The sequence below is a fragment of the Varanus komodoensis genome, unplaced genomic scaffold (genome assembly GCF_004798865.1).
Source record: "Varanus komodoensis strain SLA01 unplaced genomic scaffold, ASM479886v1 scaffold3, whole genome shotgun sequence".
NCBI classification, from domain to species: Eukaryota; Metazoa; Chordata; class Lepidosauria; order Squamata; family Varanidae; genus Varanus; species Varanus komodoensis.
The window spans coordinates 12037798-12062047 of record NW_025335761.1 but is presented as its reverse complement, the minus strand read 5'-3'; the positions used below and the strand labels follow the sequence as shown (position 1 = coordinate 12062047).

At 40.9% G+C, this 24250-nt stretch overlaps 1 protein-coding gene across 5 annotated transcripts in view; it reads left to right on the top strand.

Moving 5' to 3' along the window:
• Positions 1 to 24250, top strand: part of CKAP5 (cytoskeleton associated protein 5) — a 77750-nt gene that overhangs the window by 35231 nt on the left and 18269 nt on the right. For all 5 annotated transcript variants that reach the window (XM_044435809.1, XM_044435810.1, XM_044435812.1 and 2 more), the window contains exons 15-32: positions 531 to 641; positions 2349 to 2441; positions 3021 to 3206; positions 3525 to 3619; positions 5079 to 5136; positions 5218 to 5343; positions 5857 to 5996; positions 6211 to 6385; positions 7751 to 7864; positions 10158 to 10286; positions 13242 to 13436; positions 13811 to 13943; positions 15343 to 15431; positions 18089 to 18214; positions 18642 to 18791; positions 19135 to 19338; positions 22308 to 22443; positions 23515 to 23708. In XM_044435809.1, coding sequence (XP_044291744.1) covers positions 531 to 641; positions 2349 to 2441; positions 3021 to 3206; positions 3525 to 3619; positions 5079 to 5136; positions 5218 to 5343; positions 5857 to 5996; positions 6211 to 6385; positions 7751 to 7864; positions 10158 to 10286; positions 13242 to 13436; positions 13811 to 13943; positions 15343 to 15431; positions 18089 to 18214; positions 18642 to 18791; positions 19135 to 19338; positions 22308 to 22443; positions 23515 to 23708 — 2454 coding nt within the window. The remainder of the gene's footprint in view (positions 1 to 530; positions 642 to 2348; positions 2442 to 3020; positions 3207 to 3524; positions 3620 to 5078; positions 5137 to 5217; positions 5344 to 5856; positions 5997 to 6210; positions 6386 to 7750; positions 7865 to 10157; positions 10287 to 13241; positions 13437 to 13810; positions 13944 to 15342; positions 15432 to 18088; positions 18215 to 18641; positions 18792 to 19134; positions 19339 to 22307; positions 22444 to 23514; positions 23709 to 24250) is intronic.

The window sequence follows — 24250 nt, the reverse complement described above, 5'->3', positions numbered from 1 at the left end:
GGCATCTGGCATATAAGCATGGGGGAAGCAGAGGATGTGCATGGATCAGGGAATGCTACCGTGGGATTTGTGTGTTGAGTTTCAAAATAGAATTGTTTGGGTCCAGTAGCAGTATTTTTGTAAAAATGTAGTAAATGTTCACCTTTTATGGGAGGTGAGATACTAGAGAACTTGTGAAGACAAGTTTAGTATTCTTGCAGTTTGTGTCTTTGCCTGCTATGAATGTGACTTTTTATGGTTGTTCTTGGCCACAGTAAAAGGGAAAGTGTGAGACATTTTATAGCAGTTTGGCAAGGTGCAAACTTGAGGGAATTCTTAACTCCAAGAAATGCACCATGATTTTTGTGTATTATAGTATTGAACACTGTTACACCTCACACACGCATACTCAAGGCATAGTTGTCCTTTTAATTCAGATGCATTTATGATTTTTCTCATCACATGATACTAAATACCACAATCAAAATGTGCTTGCAGTACAAGAATATACTATCAAAAGAAGCATTCTTTTTCCTCCTTTCTGCTAATAGATAGAGATGTGTGAAGAGAAAGCATCAGCTGTCCTCCCACCTACTTGCATACAGCAACTAGATAGTGGCAACTGGAAGGAAAGGCTTGCTTGCATGGAAGAATTTCAAAAGGTAATTATATCAGCATATACTTTTAGAATTTGGTATGGAACAAAAAGCTTGAAGCTATAGCCTTCCATATTACTCTTTTAGTAACACACCCAGACTTTTATTGTTGTTGTTTTTGTACTTTTCAATAGACAAAACACTTGCTATGGAACATTCAGATATCTTTTAAACTACAGCATCTAAGCAACGCATTTTCCATTTCTTTGAACATCCTGTCATTTTCACACTCCTTCTCAAACACATTCCATTAGCTAGTCTTTTGATATCACTAATGAAGAGACACACATTTCCCTGTTTCCCTCTACCTTTGCCTGGATCATTTTGAAAACTGTTAGTTTGTAAACATGCTAATATTGTCTTTACTCTTAAGACTGGGCCAGGGAGTGCCCATGTAGGCTTTTGGAAAAGAGTAGGGAACCTCTAGTTTGGGACATAATACAATATTTAGAGGTTCCTCATTCTGTTGTCTTGGGGATGGGGCTTGGCCTCCAGGTCCTACACAATTCTCTGGTGCTATCTCCATTCACACATTGGAGATAATAGTGGGGATGTTGGTGGTGGAGAACTCAGCCAGTGCTAGGATAACTGAATGGCATATCCTTTAGTACCTAAAACAGAATTAGATCTGGATCAGCTGGTATCCAAAGTGCAGTATAAAAACTCAAGACTACCATGTTGAGTTTGATGTGGCACATACCAAACAGTGATATGCTAAAGCTAGGCTTAGTTATATAAAATGTAACAATTGCTCTTAAAAGAGTCAGTGGCTGCATTTAAGCTGAGTTATGAACAGATCTTTTATCTGTACGTGCTGCCTCTTTATGTGTCCTGGTAAACAAACCAAGAAGTCTTCCTTGAATCAAACTGCAAAACATTGTGTAATATTCTAGCTGCTGCTGAAACAATAGTTAATGTGTTCAGTCACACAGAAGACAGTCACTCATTCACACAAAGCCCTTGCTCATTCTCTGAGCCTGAGTCTCCATACTTCCTGCAATTCCATTGGGTTGCCTCCAGCCCTCCTGAAAATGTTTTTCCTCTCTTTATCTAGGCAGCTGGGGCTGTTCAAAGCAAAACTTTTGCCACTAGCCTCTCTCCATGACTTTGTAAGAACATAGGATCTGAGGCATTTTGTGAAAAAAGGGTGGGTTGAGTCTAGTGCTTATATCTAAAAGTCCTTTACCTTTCTTTAACATAACACTAGTGAGGGGTGAGGGTAGAGGTAACCCTAAGCTTAACTGGAACTCAAAAATCAAAAGCAGATCCTTTATTTGGAAAACTAGGAGAAATATCCAGTGGTGCCCATATGCCTGTGGGGCCAGCAGTATCAGCAATAGAACTTAATGGGTCCTAAATTAACTTGAAACAAGTTTAATTGTTTGTTTCCTGAACAAGGTAAAACGTCCACTGACCTGTCCCTTTCAGAAATGAACATTTTGGTTTGTTTCCAGGGTTACTTTAAGAAGCACTAGCTTCCTGTTGTGCTGGCCATTGGTTCCAGAGGTATACCAGAATGAACAGGACTTTTAAAGTGAAAATTCAGCTTGATAATTTCTTGATGGAGACCGTAGGTTCTCAGTAGCATCCTTGGTATGACATGAAAACATAAGCAGTTGGTACTGTGCTGTAGAATAAAGTTCAGCTGTATTTATGGTCCTGATGGTTGGTTTGAATTTTTCTGGAGTTAATAGTCTTCTTTTAAACCTTAAGGCTGTTGAGCTGATGAATAGAACTGAAATGCCTTGCCAGGCTCTAGTAAGGATGTTGGCAAAGAAACCTGGATGGAAGGAGACCAACTTTCAGGTAAAAGAACAGTTCATTGTTACGTTAATAGAACAAACCCTAGAAAAAGCAGTACTCTAAATCTTATAACTTAAAACCCAGTTAAAAAAATCAAAACAGAAGGTTGACTGTCTTTGGATCTATGAATTGTGAATGTTTCGTGCAACAATCTTGCTAACTTATTTATTACCGCATCCTCTGTGGAAGCACACTTTCATCTATGCTCAAAACAGCTTTTCTTTGCTACATCTAGCATAAAGATCGTAGGCCAATAATGTTAACGTAAAGCAAGATACACTGTTATATTAGTAGTTAGTTGTCTCTTCTATAAATGAAGATGCGACCTTTCCATGAACTCCAAGATTGTAAAATGAAAATTATATTTATGGTAAAGCATTCCAATATGCACATGAAGAAAATCGCTGAGAGCTCTTTATATCCATCTCAGACCTGGGAATGTGTCTCAGTAACTACAAGGGAATGCCAGAGCAGATTCATTAGCTATATTCTTAAGCCTCTTTTAAGTCATGGTTTGTTTTATTAGGAGACTATAGCAGGTCATAAACTTATTGCTAATGTGATTGTACTTCCCTTTTGTAGGTGATGCAGATAAAACTTCATATAGTAGCTTTGGTTGCTCAGAAGGGAACCTTCTCCAAAACCTCTGCACAGATTGTGCTGGATGGTCTTGTGGATAAGATTGGTGATGTGAAATGTGGGAATAATGCAAAAGAAGCACTAACAGCTATAGCAGAAGCCTGTCAGCTGCCTTGGACTGCTGAACAGGTATGTGAAATACTTCCAGTGGAATCAAAGCAATTAAGATGTATCTACAAAGATCACTCGTAGATTATCAGTTTTATACCCTTATGACTGAATGAGTTTTAGATGCCATTTTAAAAGCAGTAATTTGATAGGGCACAATCTCTCCTTGCAGTGTTAGATTAATTTTGTGTTCTAATTTTGTACAATTCTCTTTTTAAATACAGTTTAAATGATTGGTGATGGAAAGTATGCTGCATGTCTGTGGCAAGGCTAGCGTGTAGTGTAATATGGCCTACCTGCTGGTCTGTCATAAACTTCAATCGTTCATTTTCATTCTAGGTTATGTCCATGGCCTTTTCTCAGAAGAATCCAAAGAACCAGTCAGAAACCTTGAACTGGCTTTCAAATGCGATTAAAGAGTTTGGGTTTGCAGGGTAAGCCTTGAAAAAAATGAAATAAACACCTGCATTTTAGAAGACTTGTTCTGTTCATAAATGGATGTTTGTCACTTTGTGATTTTAATACCAAGTGACTTGTGCAGAAGATCCTTCACAGATCAAGAACCTCAGACATCCCCTGGGTTGCCTCAAACACGGCTGAAAGGTGCTGAGGGTTTGCACATTTAGCTTGTATCCTCAAATGACATACATAGCTAAGTGAACTAGAGCCTTTGTGAGGTTCTTTGTCATCCCTCCTCCCATTTAGGCACTCTGATGCTCTCAAGTCTGAATTCCTGTTATTTAAATGAAGCTTTTCATGGGTCAGAGAAAGTAATCATGAGTGATTGATTTTTGGTTAATCCAGGGGGATTAAAGGCAGCCCATAGTAGTAAAAGATTGTTCAAAAAGTTGGCATTTATTGGTAGTAAGCCATAAGCTAGCTAGATAATATGTATTTAGTCTCTTGACATCTACTGTTTATAGTACTTTCAGAAGTTAATGTGAGGTAATGATGGACTAGAATAGGAAAAGAGCATTTTACTTCGCACTCTGTTAAGGTTATGTTTTGTTCTTACTGATCTGATACATTGGTTCATGTAAATCTGATCTTAGCCTCCGGCGTTATTCTCTACCTTCAGGGCTGAAAAAGCTAATTCTTTTTCCTGTGGTAGTAGAGATCAGTGTGTATAAGAAGGAATGAAAGTAAAGTAATTTTCATGCATACCTGGAATGCCTGGTATTTAGATTTAGACATAAATGCAGAAAACACAGGATCTATTGGCATGCTGTTTTCCCTACTCCCACAACAATTCCTGTTGCATGTGTGGGAGATTACATCAGCAAGGAAACCAGCTTTCTTCTTTTGGTTGAACTTCTATTTGTGCTTGGTCCTGGCTCATTGCACTCTTGAGGAATTTGAACCAGTAGCCATAAGAAAGCATGTTGGAGTTCAGGGAGCCAAGCGCAGGGAATCCACCCCCAAAATGGATTCTTTACACATCTCTAATATATAATGTTATAAATACTATTTGAGCAGAAAACTAGACTTTTCTTGTAAAGAACTGGACAGAATTTAAAGAAGGTCATTCATATGGGAGTAGGTGCAAGGTCCAGATTAGCCTTCCCCTTGTTTTATCAGCTTTCTGCGGCCTTGGAATTCTGTTTGAATAGTCTTCTTTACAAAATAGCCATGTTAGCTCCTGCCTTCAATCCAGCATAGCCCAGATGGTCTCAGTGAGATGCAGACTAGAGTTAGATCAGTGCTGTGTGTATTCAGACTGCCTTAAATAGGGGGACTGCCCTATTCATCTCATAAAAGGGCAGTCCCATCAAATTGAATATCTCCTCATTTAAATTTCATAGTCGTTCCTGCAAATTCTTGCAGCTGTCCCATGTCTTGCTACTGTATGCAGTGTTATGCTATTTCAGCTAATCTGTGTGTTTTCTCTCTCAGACTGAATGTAAAGGCTTTTATCAGCAATGTTAAGACTGCTCTTGCAGCTACAAATCCTGTAAGTAAATGTCTCTTCAAGCTAAGATTCCGATACTGACTGAATAGTTGAAAATAAACCTTTCTCTCTTCTATTTGACAGGCTGTGAGAACATCTGCCATTACTTTATTAGGTGTTATGTATCTGTATGTGGGGGCCCCTTTGCGGATGTTCTTTGAGGATGAGAAGCCTGCTCTTCTTTCCCAAATAGATGCCGAATTTGAAAAAGTAAGCCTCTTTCAAACTGTTGAAACTATTCTTCAGGTGTTCACTTCTGTTGTGCTTCAGAACAGTAGCAAGTTAATAATTTCACTAATATTAATAGTAGAACAATTTGTTAAAACCATGTTTTGGAAGAACACTTCAGCAGATCAGTCCAAGTGTTTGGAATGAAAATGTTTTAAATGCTGTTTGCTAATGCGAATAGCTTTAAATCATGCTAGTTCAGTCTTACTCAGGCTAGGTTTTTCATTTGTCTGGCAAAAAGAGTTAGATCACTCAGTTGATAATATACAGAGCAAGCATCAATTTCAGATGTGTAGACACAGGGTACCTTGCCTTCTTATGCTATAGCCAGTATTTGACACATTTCTTCCATTCTTGCATTTTGACTGTAAGTGGCATGATTTTCAGTTAACGTACAGCAATGTGAAAATATATGAACCAAAGTGCTGAACAACCTAACCATGGTTGGTACTTGCCTCCCAAACTGTGCACATCTGGTATGCGTATATATTTCAGATGCAAGGGCAAACACCACCTGCTCCAACTCGAGGCAATTCCAGACAGGCTGTTGGCAGTGGCGATGATGGCGAGGAAGGAGAAGAACAGGAGGATTTAGGAAATGATGTTGTGGATCTCTTGCCAAGAACTGATATCAGGTTTGTTTGGATTTGGCATACTGGAAAATATTCAGACATGCAATTATTTATATATTATGTATTTCATAGATTGGTATTCTCTATATAATGGTCTTGTTGGGATGATTGGGTGTGGTTTATAAATCACATAAATAAATGTTAATTTATAAGGCATTTGTTGCTTCTTTCTTGTTTAAAGGAAACAAGAGTATGAGATGTTAATTCTTCTTTTCAGTGATAAAATTACACCTGAACTGGTTTCTAAGATTGGTGATAAAAACTGGAAAATCCGAAAGGAAGGTCTCGATGAAGTAACAAGCATCATTAATGAAGCCAAATTCATTCAGCCAAACATAGGAGAACTTGCACCTGCACTGAAGAGTCGTCTCAATGATTCCAATAAAATCCTGGTATGCTATTTAAGTTCTACCTCTCACTCCCCAGAATACCAGCTTCAATTCAATCTTGTAAACAGAATTGATGTGACAGTATTACAGAGTATGCTATTTAATCCCTTTTGTACAATAAGAAACTTTGGATTTCTGTAATTGCCAATGCATCTATTGATGTGGCAGGTCTTTCTCCATTAGCTGGGGAAAATGGTACAGTAATAGATACCTGTGTACAAGAACCTACTCCATTCTTATCAAACTAGAGGAAATGCATTCTGCAGGGAAAACACAATAAAGGTACAATTAGATTTTGTTACTCTTCTTGTAGTATATGCTCCAAAGCACAGTTGGGCAGATTTCATAATGCACTGTTAATTCTACAGTACCTTTATCCTAGAAGCCCACCAAAGATGATTAGAATTTGTTCTATCTATTTAAAACTTTTTTTTACCCCATCCTATACAAAAGTTCCAGGATGGCTTACAATAATCCTATGATCGAAACAAATGAAAATTTACATTGAGACTAGTTTGTCTATAAATGGCCATAAAATGCATGTAGTTTTGAGTACAGAGCAGTGCAGTATACTGTACACTACAGTATGGCATGATAAGGAAAATTTAGAAAGATTCAAATCCATCTAGTAACGTGCTTTTTCTGACAGGCTTTGAAACACTGATACCAGTTGAAGTTTGTGAAAGGTGACATTCACTCACATAACACTAGTTTTGAAACAGCCTCACTGGCTTATTTGTTTCCAAGCCCTGCATTCCAAGAATATCTCCCCATATTATCCTGCCTGAAAAGCTGTATTCATCTGCTAAGGCTGACATGTTCCACCTCTAAGGGAGGTCAGGTTAGGGGAGGCTCAAGGCAGGGCTTCTGTGTGACAGCGCGTTCGTCTGTAGAATTCTTTTCCCAGGGAGACTAGATTGTCTCCTTCCTGATGGTACCTTAGATGTTTGATAAGACAGCATTCTTCTAAGCTTTTAGTAACTAATACCATTTCTTGATTTAAGAGCTGTTTTATTTCCCCTGTTTTAATATGGTATAAATACTGTATCATTTTTTAACTTCATTAAAAAAAACTAACTCCTATCTAAGCACTCACTGAGTGGAATGGCAATTTTAAAAACAAAGCAAATGTATACATTTTCAGTTGTGATCCCCAGGATCTTGCTCAGTGAAAGTAGCAGGAATGAGGTATGGAAAATTAAATATACATATTTGCATAGATACCTGTTCGGATGTAATAATGCTTTGTAAACAGAAAATTGAGATGGGATTTCAGTAGTCATGGAACCCAGACTTTAAGGACCTTGCTATTTAAATTGTGTAAAGCCTGGGGACAGGTAGCATTGATGTACTTCCTTTTCCTTCCAGGTGCAGCAAACATTGACCATTCTCCAGCAGCTGGCCACTGCGATGGGCCCAAATATCAAGCAGTATGTGAAAAACTTGGGTATTCCCATCATTACAATCCTTGGAGATAGTAAGGTATAGTCACATACTTCTCCGTACAGCCTTTAGGAATATCATCCATATTGTGCATATTACCTTTTGCTAACTATATGCGTATGATAAAAGGGCATTTTAAGCTTTTTGAAAGCTCCTTAGTGGAAAGATTGAGTGTAAAGGGAAGTTTACCTTCTTGTTTTGAAAGTATTTTTGAGGTGATAAGGGGGTTGGAAACCAAGACCTATCAGTAAAGATTGTAAACGCTGGATATGTCTAACTTGAAGAGAATATTAAGAGAAAATGATAGTAATCTTCAGATGTCTGAAGGGGTGTCAGAGAATGGAACAGATTTAGTCCTTTTCTCTTGGGCAATAGAGAATCGGCTAGAACTGATGATTGAAAATTGCAGGGGAATAGGCTTTGACTAGACATTAAGAGAAACTTCCAGAAGATAAGAGCTTTTTGACATTGGAGCAGTCTGCCTTCTTAAGTGCTAGGTTTGCCTTTGATGGGAGGTATTTAAGCAGAGGCTGCACAGCAACCTATAAGGGATGCTGTAGCTGCATATTTCCTTGTAGATTCTACATTGGGCAGGGATTAGAGTAGATGAGCTCCAACAAACCCTTCCAGCTCTGATTCTGTGTAGCCCTTCCTAACAGGTGCTTTCTTGTTTGACTGTAGTGTATCACTTCCTCTGTTATAGTTGGTATTCCAGTCATATCTGTTTGGTGCTAAAACAGGCCCAGGGAGCGGTTGGTTCACTCATACTTGGGATACCCACAGGTTTTGCAAGAAGATCTTGCTGATTCCCTCTCCCTCCATGTGTGCCATGACAATTTGCATCCTTTCAGCCCCACTCCCCTGATCCTTTTAAACTGCTCCTTTACCATTCTTTTTCCTGTGGTCTTTCAAGCTATATATAGTGGTACCTTGGCTCACTAATGCCTCAGTTCACAACCAAATCAGTTGTGAACAAAAATTTCATAAAAATTTTGACTCAGGTCGCGAACTCCACATTGGGTGGTGACCGCAATTGCGGTCATCTCCCCCGCCCCCCGAATGGGGAGATGGCTGCAGTCGTGCTGGGAACGGGGGGCGGGGGAGATGGCCGAGATCACAGTTGTCTTTCCAGCAGGAGTGCTTCTGTGATTGCTCTTGTCTTTCCTGCAAGAGCACAACCACGATCTTGACCATCTCCCCCCCTCAGCATGATCGCGTCCATCTCTCCCCCCCACCCATGTGCCCATGTTTGCGCCTGTCTCTCCCCCCACCCCCTGCACGGTGGGATGACGGGCACGTGCAGGGATGGCAGGCACGATTGCAGTCGTGCTGGGGGGGAGCAGGGAGATGACTGCAATCTTTGTTGTTCTTTGTCCCTTTGCTTCTTCACATGTTTCTGATTTAAAAAAAAATAATACAGAACGGATTAACCTTATTTATATTGAGCCTTATGGGGAAATTTAACTTGGCTCATGACCAATTTGGGTCACAACCGGAGTCCTGGAACAGACTAAGTTCATGAGCCAAGGTACCACTGTATTTTAGAACAGAGTTCTGTGTAAGTGAGTTGCTAGGGATGAGTAATACTATGCAGTGTTGTCCGTCTACATAGTGGTGCTGTCAGATAAGTGCATGTTTGAATATTCATCTCCCTGAAAGCACTGCAGATGGATCATGTCTGTACTGATACTCATCCGTGATGCGCCATGGCTTGTCATCCACTCAGTGCTGAGAGCATGGAAGGCAGGTTCCTGATCTCCTTAGCTGGATCAGGTTGAGTTAGCCCAGAGTCAGTGGGGGAAGAGGGGCAAGGGCAAGAAAGGGGGAAAAAGTTCTTTTCCCCTCCTCTCTTCTTCCAGTTTTACTTCATGGGCTCTACACAAAAATGCAAAATAGGTGGGACTGCTTTATGCAAGTCACAGTTGTGTTTCATGGGTCTACATTAGTTGCTTTTCCTTAAGAAGCCATTGTTCCATGACTTTAGTTTCACTGAGAATCTGTGTAAAAGTAAATTCCCTCTTAGTGTGCCCAAGCAATATTTCACAAATAGATATGATTCTCTCCTGTATTCTACTTTCAATCCTCCCTATCTGTTTTGTAAAATTACTGTGGGATTAGGTGATGAAAAGTACAGCTTCTTGCAGCCTTGGCTGTGACTTATTTGTGTTGCATTAAATTGGTTCCTGAAAGAGAGAAAGATTTTCCTATTCTGTTAGCAAGTTTTGGTGCCCTTATGTAGTAAGTTATACCCTTCATAAAGATACTGAAAAACCTTGACAAAATTAATCACCTTAATTTTGAGGATTATCATGTGTTCATGTTTTTGCTTCAGAACAATGTGCGAACAGCTTCCCTAGCAACTGTGAATGCCTGGGCAGAACAAACAGGCATGAAAGAGTGGTTGGAAGGGGAAGACCTGTCTGAAGAGCTCAAGAAAGAGAACCCTTTCCTCAGGCAAGAGGTAAGAATGGTATCCTATAAGTGTAATACTTGCTTATATTGCATACAAAATGAATCTGTGAGAAGCCAATCCATTTGGTGTTGAGTTTTCAAGTAAATATTTGTACTGCAGTAAAATGCGACCATTCTTTGTACCATATGCTTGGAGGATGTGCCAGTTCCATGTCTCAAGAGCAGCAAGTGTCAAATAGGAACATTCTGAAGTAGTTTACTAAAGAGCAAAGTAGTGATTTCTGAAATGTTGGCTTAGATAAGGAATATTTGATCTCAGTTTTTGTATATTCATTCACCACTTTCCTCTTGATTCCTGACTGTGTATTTCCTCATTCTTTCTTATCAACAGAGCTTGTGGATATATTTTGTTTGGGCCATATGGTGCAAGTACTATAACATTTCACCTTGAGTGTCAATATAGCATCCATTGTGGCTCAATGATAACTGGCCCGCATACCGCAAATCTTTGCTCCTCCAGTAGCTTGCATGGGCCAGTGTCCTTGTTCAGTGTCTCCTTGTCAGCTAAGCACTGCTGTCTCTCCAAAATCCATGATTTCTTCCATTAGCCTTTAACAGTTATGCTTGCTTTCTACTGCAGGTTGGAGGTCCATGTCTTCTAGATATGAAGTCGATATTTTTGTGGCTCTAGAAACATACCTAAATAGCATCAGGCTTTCCCATACTGGTGCCCTCCAGGTGTTTTGATCTTCAGCTACCATCAACTCCAACTAGCATGGCTAATGGGAGTTGTAGTCCAAAACATCTGGAAGAGGTTAGGGAAGGCTGTGTGTTAGTGGTTAAATTTGAGAAATGTTTTACATGACACTGTGAACTCGTAGGTCACTTCCCTATTTCCCTCCCAAACTTGAGCAAAACCTTAGAAGCCTAGGTCTTACTTGAAACCTGATTGATTGCAGAAGAGTATGAATAAAAGCTCACATGCTAGCAAAGTGATGCTCAAAATCCCACAATCTAGGCTCCAGCAGTATGTGGACCAAGAATTACCAGAAGTACAGGCAGGATTTTGAAGAGGGAGAGGAACTAGAGATCAAATTGCCAACATACGCTGGATCATGGAGAAAGCTAGGGAGTTCCAGAAAAACATCTACTTCTGCTTCATTGACTATGCTAAAGCCTTTGATTGTGTGGATCACAACAAATTGTGGCAAGTTCTTAAAGAGATGGGAGTCCCAGACCATCTTATTTGTCTCTTGAGAAACCTATATATGGGTCAAGAAGCAACAGTGAGAACTGGACACGGAACCACTGATTGGTTCAAAATTGAGAAAGGAGTTCGGCAAGGCTGTATACTGTCGCCCTGTCTATTTAACTTATATGCAGAGCACATCATGAGAAAGGCGGGGCTAGATGAATCACCAATTGGAATTAAGATTGCTAGGAGAAATATCAACAACCTCAGATATGCAGATGATACCACTCTCATGGCAGAAAGTGAAGAGGAACTAAAGAGCCTCTTGATGCGGGTAAAGGAGGAGAGCACAAAAGTTGACTTGAAACTCAACATTAAGAAAACTAAGATCATGGCATCCGAGCCTCTCACTTCCTGGCAAATAGATGGGGAAGAAATGGAGGTAGTGACAGATTTTATTTTCCTGGGCTCCAAGATCACTGCAGATGGGGACTGCAGCCCAGAAATTAAAAGTCGCTTGCTCCTGGGGAGTAAAGCTATGGCAAATCTAGACAGCATACTAAAAAGCAGAGACATCATGCTGCCAACAAAAGTGCATATAGTCAAGGCTACGGTTTTCCCAGTTGCAGTGTATGGCTATGAAAGCTGGACCATAAGGAAGGCTGAGCGCCGAAGGATTGAGTCCTTTGAATTGTGGTGCTGGAGGAGACTCCTGCGAGTCCCTTGGACCACAAGGCGATCAAACCGGTCAGTCCTAGAGGAGATCAACCCTGACAGCTCTTTAGAAGGCCAGATCCTGAAGATGAAACTCAAATCCTTTGGCCACCTAATGAGAAGGAAGGACTCCCTGGAGAAGAGCCTGAAGCTGGGAACAATAGATGGCAAAAGAAGAAGGGGACGGCAGAGGATGAGGTGGCTAGATAGAGTCACTGAAGCAGTTGGTGTGAGCTTAAGTGGACTCTGGGGGATGGTGGAGGGCAGGACGGCCTGGAGGAATGTGGTCCATGGGGTCGCAATGGGTCGGACATGACTTCGCGACTAACAACAACAACAACAACAACAACAATGCATAAAAGCAGCATTCTTCTACAATGGTGGGATAAGAACTTGCCCATGTAAGGACTTGGATCCAAATGGAAACTTCGGCTCTGGCCCTTTCTTTCAGTAAACCTTCTGACTCTACCCTCAGGATGGAGGGCTAGACAACAAGAATGCCAGAGACCTTGTAACTGAGCAGCTTGCTTCTCCTGCCACCTCCTGACTGAGTCAAGGAGTTCTTCCTGCATATGTTCCTCACCCTGAAAAACTACTTCCTTTTCCAAAGCAGGCAGAGTCTCACATTCTGTCTGAGAACCTTCAGTAGTAATCAGTCAACTCCCCTTCCCCACGCCTCCACCTTCTCAGAATCAGTCAAATATATCTGAGCAGTCTGTAATGTGTGAGAGATGGATCCCCTCTCTACACAGGACATGGAAAGAGACTGTTGAGAATCTTTCAGAACTTTTGCAGTTTCAGAAAATGCTATAGATAACCAGGTGAATGGTTTTGGTAACCTTGACAATATTCAATTATTCACATTTATTTCTATATAGCCCAGTAGCCAAAGCTCTCTTAAGTGGTCCTGGATGTGAGGGCAACCTGGGTGCCTTTGGCAAGAATTCATAAAAACCACAACAAAATCAATGACATATCAATAGATTCTGCTAGATGTACTGCGATGAATTATTTTAGTATAACATTTTAGCTTCTGCTTAGTATATCTTATATCTGCATCACATTTGGTAGATATAAGACATTTCTGCTTTGTTTTAGCTTTTAGGTTGGCTGGCTGATAAGTTGCCCACACTCCGTACTGTCCCATCAGACTTGGCCTTGTGTGTGCCTCACCTGTACTCTTGCCTAGAGGATCGAAATGGAGATGTCCGAAAAAAGGCACAAGATGCTTTGCCATTCTTTATGATGCATTTAGGGTTTGAGAAGATGGCCAAAGCCACTGGCAAGCTGAAGGTATGGCAGATGCAACTTTTGTTTAAATTTGTAGCCAAATAATAAGCTGAGTACAAATGGTATGTCTGTGCAAATAAATGAATGAGTTTCTAGTAAATTAAGCATTTGAGCAATCATTAAAACCATGTAATGGATCTGATTATTAGTACAGAAACTTTAGCAACATTTGCATACTGGGTGAAATGGCTTTATAATCTAGGTAGAATTCAGGACATGATCACCATCTTGTTTCCCTTACGTTGACATTCAGAGGGCTCTCTCTTTGGGGAAGCTATTTTTTATGGAGAGTCTTAGGAGCAAATGTAGTTGCAGCCACGTTGCTTATGAAGTGGGATTTGACATGAGTGCCTTAAGCTCTTTCTTTTGTTCTCTAGCCAGCTTCCAAAGACCAAGTACTGGCCATGCTTGAAAAAGCCAAAGCCAATATGCCTGCAAAACCTGCTCCACCTACTAAGGCATCTTCCAGAGCTGTAGGAGCAGCTCCAGCCAAATCTCAAGCTGCTTCGGGTAATCTTTCTTTATCCCATTAACTTGTCTCATTTGAGGCAAGTTAATTTTTTAATGTAAAATGGACTGAGATAACATTGTGAATGAATCTGTAGACCAATTAAGAACAAAGAAAGAATTTGGGTGATAATAGTAAGGTATGACTGAGGTATCTTGAGATACTGCAGTATTTTAACTGTCTTTAGAACTGTGGAATCTCAAAGTAACCTTATGGGTTATAAGTTTTTCTGTTGGAAAAAATTCAGCTGCTATCTGAATTGCTTTTGTATCTGTTCAGCTCTTATAAAATATGATGGGTACCTGATAGTGTGTTGTTGGCTATTAATCCATGGTGATGTTGCAGGGTGTGCAGCTGCCATTTTAAACCTGCAGCCCTGCTCGCAGGTTGTTGCACCATGCAAATATGGTGAGCAAAAGTTATATGCAAGTTAAATATAACTAATAATCATGTTAATCTCTGTGTGCATAAATTAATATATTAATAATTTAACCTTAAGTCTGACTGTGTAAGCATTGTGTAACACTCACAGAACCCATGCTTACCCATGGGTTTACCTAATACAAAAACCTCTAAGGGTAGTTTAACCTGGCACCTGCAGGTACTGTAGCTCACTGTGGGTTAAATAATGTTGGAGTGTTGTCTGAGTTCATATACTATCTGAATAAAAAGCTTACAGGTGAGTTGCCTCAGTGTTCTATCCAGAATATGTTGTTTTAAAGGATGAGTAAAGCATCCATATGTGTGTGACTTTTATAAGGGTCAAATATAAAGAGCGAGCACTTTAACTGTTTCAGCAAAGAGAACCAAATTAATTCCCAGTAGTATTTAATATATTAAAGGAAATATGTATTTTTTTCTTGTGGCCTGTCTTAATAATAAGCTGTAAAGGTGGGGCAATTTCAGTCTTACATTGGATGGGTTGAATTAGTGCTGTCGCTTTTATGTAAAATCTCAGCATGTACTTTTGCTGCTTCAGAGGGGTCTAAAGAGATTTAATGGTAATATATTGTCTCATTGACAGTTTTCTTAGAAACTGAACCTGTGGTTCAATATTAAAGAGCTGCTGCAGGTGTGTTCCAAGTCTTTTGTTTTACTTAAGTTTTTATTTTCCTGTGTTTTTTATGTTCTGAACTTTTTGTAAACCATGTTGCTTGGTCCTGGAAAGACAGTAAAAATGCAGTAAATAAATAAATATCCATGAATCTATTTTTCACTTTGAATTAATTCCTGTTTCTCTTTATTTAAAAATACTTCTTAAAGTCATCTCTGTCTCAAAGGCAGTTGGTAATGTAATATGTGGGGCATCACTTTAAGAAAAGAAAGCACAGACCTTCCTTTGGAGTAGCAAACTTGTTATGTTCGTTTTAATTTCACTGTGTTTCATCTCTTTCTCCTAAGGTTCTGGTGAAGATTTTTCATCCAGCACTATGGAAACCAAACCTGATGCTAAAAAGACCAAAGCAGGAGGAAGTGCCCCTAAACCCAAGGTAATTTTTTCAGCACAAAGTATGTGGTGAATGGTGTTGATGCTACATAATTACAGTTGGTCATAATTTTGTTGTACAACAATACTATAATTTTAAAATGTTCCATCCTATCCCCTTTGCCCCAGGAAGTATTCTATGCTATAAAGGGATAATCTCTATTAATATTTGTGAATATGAATGCAACAAAGTCTCCCTAGTCTCACACACACACACACACACACATCACCAACTGATCATGACATGTGGAATGGTTTCATAAAGTTAAATATTGTCCATGAAAAATAAATTACTCCCTTTCTGCAGTATAGGAAACATGAAGAAGTTGAATACTAATGACTGTTGTAGGGCAGAGTAGAGGAAACTGTGTATCAAACCACTTTACTGGACTGCATGCTTTGAAAATACCTCTAGCCTCTCTAATTAAAAAAAGGGAGTGGAGAAACCTTGAGTAGCTGAATGGGACAATTTTGCTGGAGTCCTTGAAGAGCTACTGCTGATAAGCATCAATATTTTGGTATTAAACAGACCAATGATCTGACTTGTTATTAGGCAGCTTCATCTATTCATCTGCTTCCATTAATCAGTCAATGCTGCCTATTTTAATTAAGTTGAAAGACATTGTGTGATGAGGAGGCAACAGGTTGGGTGGATAATGCTATAATATGGAAAAGATGCTAGATACTGGGGGTGGGTGGGGAAAACCTTTGTCACAAAACTAGGGTGTGATGAGAAAGCACTTGTAATCAGGAGCCACTCTCTTATTTTTGTTAAAATGAAAATTCCGTAACTATATGATCACTATGACTGTACCAATGTTAAGAAGCAATTTTTAACATTTATTGGTTCTGTGGCACTGTAGACTTTCAGTTCTGCCTGCCTGACTTAAACCTCTGCTAAAAAGAACTCGGCCAATGTTCCTTCTGGCTCAGGTGAGCTGCTAGGGCAGACATGGGCAACTTGTTCCCTTTCAGATGTTGTTAGACTTCAACTCCAGTTGTCCCAGGTCTCTGGCTGTGCTAGCTGTGGCTGATGGGAATTGGAATTCAACATCTGGCGGATTACAGATTCCTACCCTACTATTATCGCCAGAAGTACTCTGCAGTGACTTGAAAATGTATAGGGAGCTGGAGTTGGAACTGCTGGTACTCTCGCTACTCTTTTGTGGCAAACCTAATGAGTCTGCAAAGCGGCGAAAGAATGAATTGGAATTTGACTGCAACTCTGCATGTCGAGGTTCTTTCCTTGGATTAAAACCTGAGAAGCCAAAGGGAGAGGGAAGGGGATTTGTTGTTCTTGTTTGGAGACATTCATTCACTTGTCAGCTCTTTTGCAGTTGAAAGTGTGTATAAAATAATACAAAATTATAAGATTTCGGTGAAGGTACCATAGAAAATTACTATGGTTGACTATAGGTAAGGGAAGAATAGAGTTGTGTATGAACTGGAAGAATACATTGGGTAAATGGTACTGAAGATCCCTTTCTCTTTTGTAAGAAAGTACAGGGAAAATCCCTTGAAGCCTTTTACGTGCCTGTGTCAAAAGATCTTAATTCCTTGTGGTGCCTAGAGCCAAAGTTACTGACTTGACTTGATGAAGTTGGCCAGGGCGACTTAATTTATACTCTTAATTTATACTGTTAATTTATATTATTCTATGGAAGTTTATTTATGGATGTGAGCCGCCCCGAGGCTTCGGCGAATGGGGCGGCATAGAAGTCTCCTAAATAAATAAATAAGCAAGCAAGCATGCAAGCAAGCTTGATAATCCCCACTGCCCCCAAGAAAGTGTTCCATTAATTCACCCTCTGCCCCCCCCAAAAAAAAACCTAATTGAATAATGGAACCCAAGAAATCTGCCTGTCCATTCTCGAGCAGATTATAACAGTCTGGTGCTATGTAGGTTCTTTGCCTTCAATAGACAAAAGATCCAACATTGTCCCAGAGCAGGAACATGTAAGCTATTTTGTGAAGACTGGCTATTGAGAAGAAATCTACTGTCAGTTTTGTCACACTTGATGTGCAAATGCCATTCAGTGTGGTGATTTTCTTTGAACTTCAGGATTTCGTAAATAGACAAGGTCCTAAGAAAGCGTGATAAATTTCCCCATTATCAGATGTTCCATGTTTTATGTAAAACTCAGAAGTTTTAAAAATAATTCTGATGTGGTATAATAGTAGATTTGGGATTTCAGGGTTTAATGGTACGATTTGGAAATTTGCTGTTAACCATGGGGCATTTGATGACTTGTTTCAGCATTTTGATGCTAATATAAGCCTCACCAAAGGCAATAACAATCTTACAAAGAACAGGCCTATCAAACAGGTAATCCGTGGATACCACTTAACGACTGGGGCACTGACTAGTCACTTGCTATGCTAAAACTATTGTGCACTGTGGTGGGCTTTCTCTTCACAGTACTAAGATGTATACCTGAGGGTATCAGTGCACATTCTAACACACTATCTGTATGGGACAAGGTTTAGCCATGCATGCTTATCAGTTAGAATAAAGCTTGCTTTGAGTACAGTTCAGGATGTATCTACTCAGAAGCAAGTCTGTTTGAGTTACTCCATGTTGGAACTTACTCCCAGGTACAAGAATTGGAGCCTAGTGCTGGAGGCTAAGTTTGACAAATCCTCACCATTTTTCTTTTGTAGGGTATACAGGGAAAAAAGATACCAAGCAAGTCCAACCTGAAGGAGGATGATGACAGATCTGGCCCAGTTTTTATCTTAGTTCCAAATGGGAAAGAACAGCGAATGAAAGATGAAAAAGGATTAAAGGTGAGAGAAACTGGCAATTAGTGATCTCTAAAACTATACTGAAGAAAAACTGTCACTCTTGAGTACCAGGCTACTTTGGTATTACATATATCAGGATGTATTAGTCTCTGGGTTATTTCCTAAGGATGTTTGCAAAGTATTATAGGAATGTATTCTTTGTAGGGAATTGCTTTTATATATAGCATAGACCACTTCGAGTTACAAATCTGTAGTTGTAAATATAATTCCTTGGTATTAGGGATCTAAAGGAGGGCATGTGCAGGCAGAGTAATTAAGTAGATAGATGCTGATTGAGATTCTGTGTGTGCATGATCAGTCTCTTATAAGCATGCCACTTCTAAGCTAGAGAATGAGTTAGCCTAGGAGTTATGTTACTGGTTTTCTAATTTGTGTTGAGTAAAATATTGTGGTTTCCCCCTCTCTGTAGGTTTTGAAATGGAATTTTACTACTCCTCGTGATGAATATATTGAGCAACTGAAGACTCAAATGTCCAGCTGTGTTGCCAAGTGGTTGCAGGATGAAATGTTTCATGCAGATTTTCAGCACCATAACAAAGCTCTTAGTGTAATGACTGAGGTGAGGAAAAGAAAAAAACCTGCTGGAAAACTAGTGATAGCAGCATAAAGGCTTTCCTGGGTCAAGCAAGTTTTGGAACAAACCTGCTCATTTTAAAGCCTTGCATAATAATTGCATGAGAACAATGGCATTAGTCCTGGCTTCCCAGTTTTTCCTGTAAGGCATTGTGCCAATTAAATTGATTATTAGAGTTGATACAAGTAGCTGTTATGCATGCAGGGGCAGCCACCTTCAGTACCTCTGGTACTAGGAAAATCAACTGGTGATCATTTGGTTAATGAGATTTTGTTGTAAATGCTGCCTTTTAGTCAAAACTGAACACTCCCGTCTACTTTTTCTCAAGCACTTGGAGAGTGAAAAGGATGGAGTTATCAGCTGTTTGGATCTGATCCTGAAGTGGCTTACCCTGAGGTTTTTTGATACCAACACAAGCGTCCTCATGAAGGTTCTAGAGTACCTGAAGTTGCTTTTCACTATGCTGAACCAAGAAGAATACCATCTTACAGAAAATGAGGCCACATCCTTCATTCCCTATCTTATTCTAAAGGTAACTGAAATCCGACAAAACTGAATAGTTATTTTATCTTGATCCTAAGCTGTGGCAGGAGAGAAAAAAAAATCTGAATCTTGTCACTAACAAGATGCACTGAAAACCTGTGCTGGAGTAGAGCTCTGCCTGGGCTCTCCAGTGAGCATGACTAGAACTGGGAAGTCTGTTACTCTTCTAGACAGTTGGAAGGTTCTGATTTCCATATGCTTAAAGCAAACAGGAGGAGTAACTCACTCCACTTCTGGAGCATGTTCAGTTTTTTATATTCACAAACTAAGAATGTCAGCAGTTTCTCCTCCTCATCTGTTGCTATGCAGTGGTACAGACCTTTAAAATACTTTCCCACTGTGTCCACTAGAACACAGCTTGTTTTGAAGAATGACTTGGCTGTGGGGTGGACTGGAACCAGCTCCCTCCATGCAAAAAATACTGATGGTTGTTCTTTTTGGTCCCTGTGCATCTCACACACAGGCTCCATGCCTGTGTGGAGTCTGTTGCTGGGAAGATTTAACAGCTGAGAGTGTTTTGGCAGGAGCTCGTTTCCCCAGGATCCATGTAAAAGGGAGGGGCTCCTGCTATTTACCTCAGGTCTTCTTCAACCACTTTTGGTGTTTTGGGAAGCGTGCTCGCGCGCGCGCGCGCGCGCTCTCTCTCTCTCTCTCTCTCTCTCTCTCTCTCTCTCTCTCTCTCTCTCTCTCTCTCTCTCGTTTCTCACCTTTATCTAATAATACTGATTTTCTTTGTTCTTTAGTTTCAAACCCTATTTTTCTCTTGCCTGCTTTTTATTCTGCTTTATAAGAATAAGAAAGAACTCCTCTGTCTGCCCTATCTGTCTCACTCCTTGTTCTTTCAACTATTTTCTTACCTCTCCGCCCTCTTTTTGCAATGGCATTGAAGGCTTCCTTTTGCAATGGCATTGAAGGCTTCCTTTTGCAAATGCGTCCACTGCAGTGCTAGGCTGCTCGCATCTGATCATTCTCTGTGCTTGTTGTGCGTGAGAAGGGCCAGTTGTCAATCAGTGCCCGTATTGTCAGGCATTCTCTAAACAGGCATGGAAGCAAAGGGCCCATTGTCTCCATTCAAGAGCTTTGGAATTAGGCCCTTCATGTAGTAGAAGCTCCTGACTTTGCCTGGAGCTTCTCACTCATCTATAGCAACCTCCCTCCATTCAGACAGGTCTGTGCTTTCTGCCTCAGCCACTGCACCATTGGCAATGCTCTTGTTGGGCTCTTCACCATCCCCTACTCTGGGCAAGATGGTAAAGTATAAAAAGGCCAAGAAGCTGGCCAGACAGGCGAAGGAAGCCCTTTCCAAAGGCTGTGGCGCTGAAGCAGCACCGCATGAAGCTGTGCCTGGCACCACCTTGAGCAGAACTGCCTGTGGGTGCCTCTCTTACAGTTCCAAGATCAGCACCTGTATTGAGAACTGAACCTGTCACAGCATCAGTATTGGAGGGTGAAACCAGAGATAAGCAACTGTCTCAATCCCTCCCTTCCATCACAGTCTCAAGGGCACCCACAGCACTATCCCTGGCCCATGTGCCACTGGAGCTGCTTGGTACCGAGGTCTGCAGAGAACACCCCCACTCCCCAGTCTCAGACTGGAGCAGGCATGTAGTTTCACTGCTACCTCAATTGTACTGGGGCTCCTGGGACCGGTGTACCATGCAGATACCTTTGGGGAGTGTGGAGAATCGCCAAACGGCCAGTGCTTTGTCCATCCATAGCACTCTGGCTCACTTCTTCAGCCCCAAGAGTTCCATCACTCTGTAGAACTGCCTGCTGCTCCTGCATCAGCCAAGCTCACCTACATCATCTCGGCAACCCATCCTCACCAACAAACATTGAGGGTTACGAGCCCACCTCACCACTGAAGACCTGTGCAGTTTGCCAAGCAAATCCAGCATAAGGCCCAGACACAGCCAGAGAAGATAGCTGATCTGGTCTTCAATGCCTGCACAACTAAAGAATTAACACCAGTTGCCATCCCTTTCAACTCTCCTCCAGGCTGCCCAGCAGTCCTGGAAGGCTCCTTCATCACTGGTTTCAACATTAAAACAGTTGGAGGGAATGTATCACATGCAGGAGAAGGATGTGGCCTTCCTCTTCCATCACCCCAAGCCGAACTCTGGTTATTGAATCAGTTCAGGGAAGGTTGCCTCCCCAGCACTCCACCCCATCTGATGTTGAGAGACACTGCCTAGATACTCTGGGGAGGTGCATCTATACCTCAACCTATGTCACCATGACGAGGTACCACCTCTTCCTCTGGAAGAAGCTGGACTCCCTGTGTGACTGTCTACTGGAAGAGAACAGGACCTCAGCAAGGTATTCCAGAACAAGACAGTGCACCTTTCAAGGTTTCAAATCAGTGCTGCTAGACATTGGACACACTGTGGAGCCAAGGCAGTGATCAGCATGGTGGCACTCAGGATGCATGTGTAGCTGCATTGTCCACTCCCATATCAAGGACCTGCTCTTCTGTGCTTTTCAACACAAAAGACAGATGAATACAAAGATAGCATCCATAAGGCAAGGGCAATGGCATGGAGAATTGGGTTTTTCCATTACCCCACTGCCAGACCACCTAAGTGGTTTGGGCAGGGAAGTTCTTTTCCCTGCCCCCAAACAGGGCACACTGCCAGTAACAGCCTCCCTTTCAGAGGAGGAAGGACAATGCCTCCCAGTACCTCTAAGGTCATAGGTGGATAGATAGGGATGGGGGAAGGAGGCAATAACCGTTTCTAGGAGCTGTCCCCTTGTCTCCCTTTAGACTACCGCCTTCTAATGTTGATTTTGGGACCATCTTTCTCTTCCATCTTGGCTGCATGGCACGTGATTACATCATATACTTGGGTGCTGTCTTTTATCCAGAGAGGTTACAGGATCGAATTTGATGCCTTCCCACCCATTGGTAACTTCCACTTTCTGTAAATTTCCAAATATTTCCTCTTTTTCACCTTTCAGGTTGGAGAACCAAAAGATGTTATCCGAAGGGATGTACGTGCAATTCTGAACAGGATGTGCCTCGTTTACCCAGCTAGCAAGATGTTCACTCTTATCATGGAGGGAACAAAATCAAAGAACTCAAAACAGAGAGCAGGTGGGAAGCTGTTGCTGCTTATTGCTGATGTATTATTGATCAGGAAATGCTTGAGTTAAAACAAATTGGCACTAGCATGAAATAGACTTCTGGTTGTGTGGGGGAGAGGTGCATATTTGAAGGGAAGTAAGCATTGAGGAAGGAGAAGGAAAGTAAATGCAAAATTTACAGACACTGTTAATTATAGTAAAGCTTAAATATATCTCCAGTGCTTATTTATTGATTACAATTCTGTCCTGCCTTTTTTCCTGCAAGGAACCCAAGGCAGCTTACAATAATCCTCTTCTTAATTTCATCCTCACAACAACCCTGTGAGATTGGCTAGGCTGAGAGTCCATGTCTGGCCCAAAGTGAGCTTCATGGCTGAGCAGGGACTGTAGCCCAGGTTTTTGGAGTCCCAGTCTAGCAATCCAGCCATTGCACTGCACTTAACTATCCGGTAACTTAACTATCCAGTAACTTAATGAAAATACTAACATCCTGGCTAACTGACATCTCTAGAAGGATAAAAATCCATTACTTTCCTCAAGCCACATGTGATAGAATTTGAGCATCTTAATAAATAATTTTGGCAGGCCTGGGCAGTTTGCCAAACAAATCCAGGGTAAGGCCCAGGCCCTAGGGATACAAATACAGCCAGAGAAGACACATTCTGGAGTTAGGCAGGTTTGGTTAAAGAAGGCATTCTTGAAAGCATTTGTGAAACTGAACTGTTGCAGAACATGTGTACTAGCAGACATGTTTCACTTCATGTCATGGGACTACAGTTCTTGTTTGGACAGCTCATTTGTACAGTGGTTATTTTGGTACTTGAAAGTCTTTGTGATGTTGCCTTTTAACGACCCAGCTGATGGGGAGGATTGTGAGACCAGAGCATGCAGAAGGAGTAGACTGTATTGGCCTGCTTACGTGGATAGTTAAAAGATTTTCAGATGGGTTCTTTCAAGGCAGATACCTTTTACATTTTCCTTGAAAATGAGTAAATAGAATATTTTTGCTATTTTTCAAAATAAATTCAATTTTTCATATAAAAGTAGCTTTCACAGACATCTGTTTTTGTTTTTCCCTTAGAGTGCTTGGAAGAGTTGGGTTGTCTAGTTGAGTCATATGGAATGAATGTGTGCCAGCCAACTCCAGGCAAAGCCTTAAAGGAAATGGCAACTCATATTGGAGACAGGGACAACACTGTCCGAAATGCTGCACTCAACACCATTGTAACGGTTTACAATGTGCATGGGGATCAAGTGTTCAAGCTGATTGGAAATGTGAGTAAATAGAAAAGAAGTAATGCTTAACATCCTTAATAGTTACTGGGTCACCCAGAGGATGGGATGAGTGAACAGCCATAGTACAGCAGCTTCTGACACAAAGGGATGAAGGCCGACAGCATGTTTTCTGGCTGAAATGCCCCTTGTAAGTCTTAGTTTCTATAAGAGCTTTAAGCTAAAATATGCTAGTGTTTGGTATTTTTTGTTCTGCTTCTTTTGCTCTGGGCCCTCCTCACCAATGGAATTTAATTTAGATTCAGAGTCTTAATCTGGCCATACGTTTCCTCAGCCATATATTTCTTGGAAAGTATTCTGCCTTGCAAGTTGCAGTAATACTTAAAGTTCACTTTCTGGCAACATGAGGGGAACACCTGCAGATGAGTCTTTGAAGACCTAACATTCACAAGTGTGGTGGAAGATTTGGACATAACAGCAGGGCATGGTGGTGACTGATTGGTATGTGACTGTGCTAAGCCAAAAAGGATAGGGCTTGCCACCTTAGTGAGCAAATTCATCTGCATTCTCAGTGTTTCTTATGA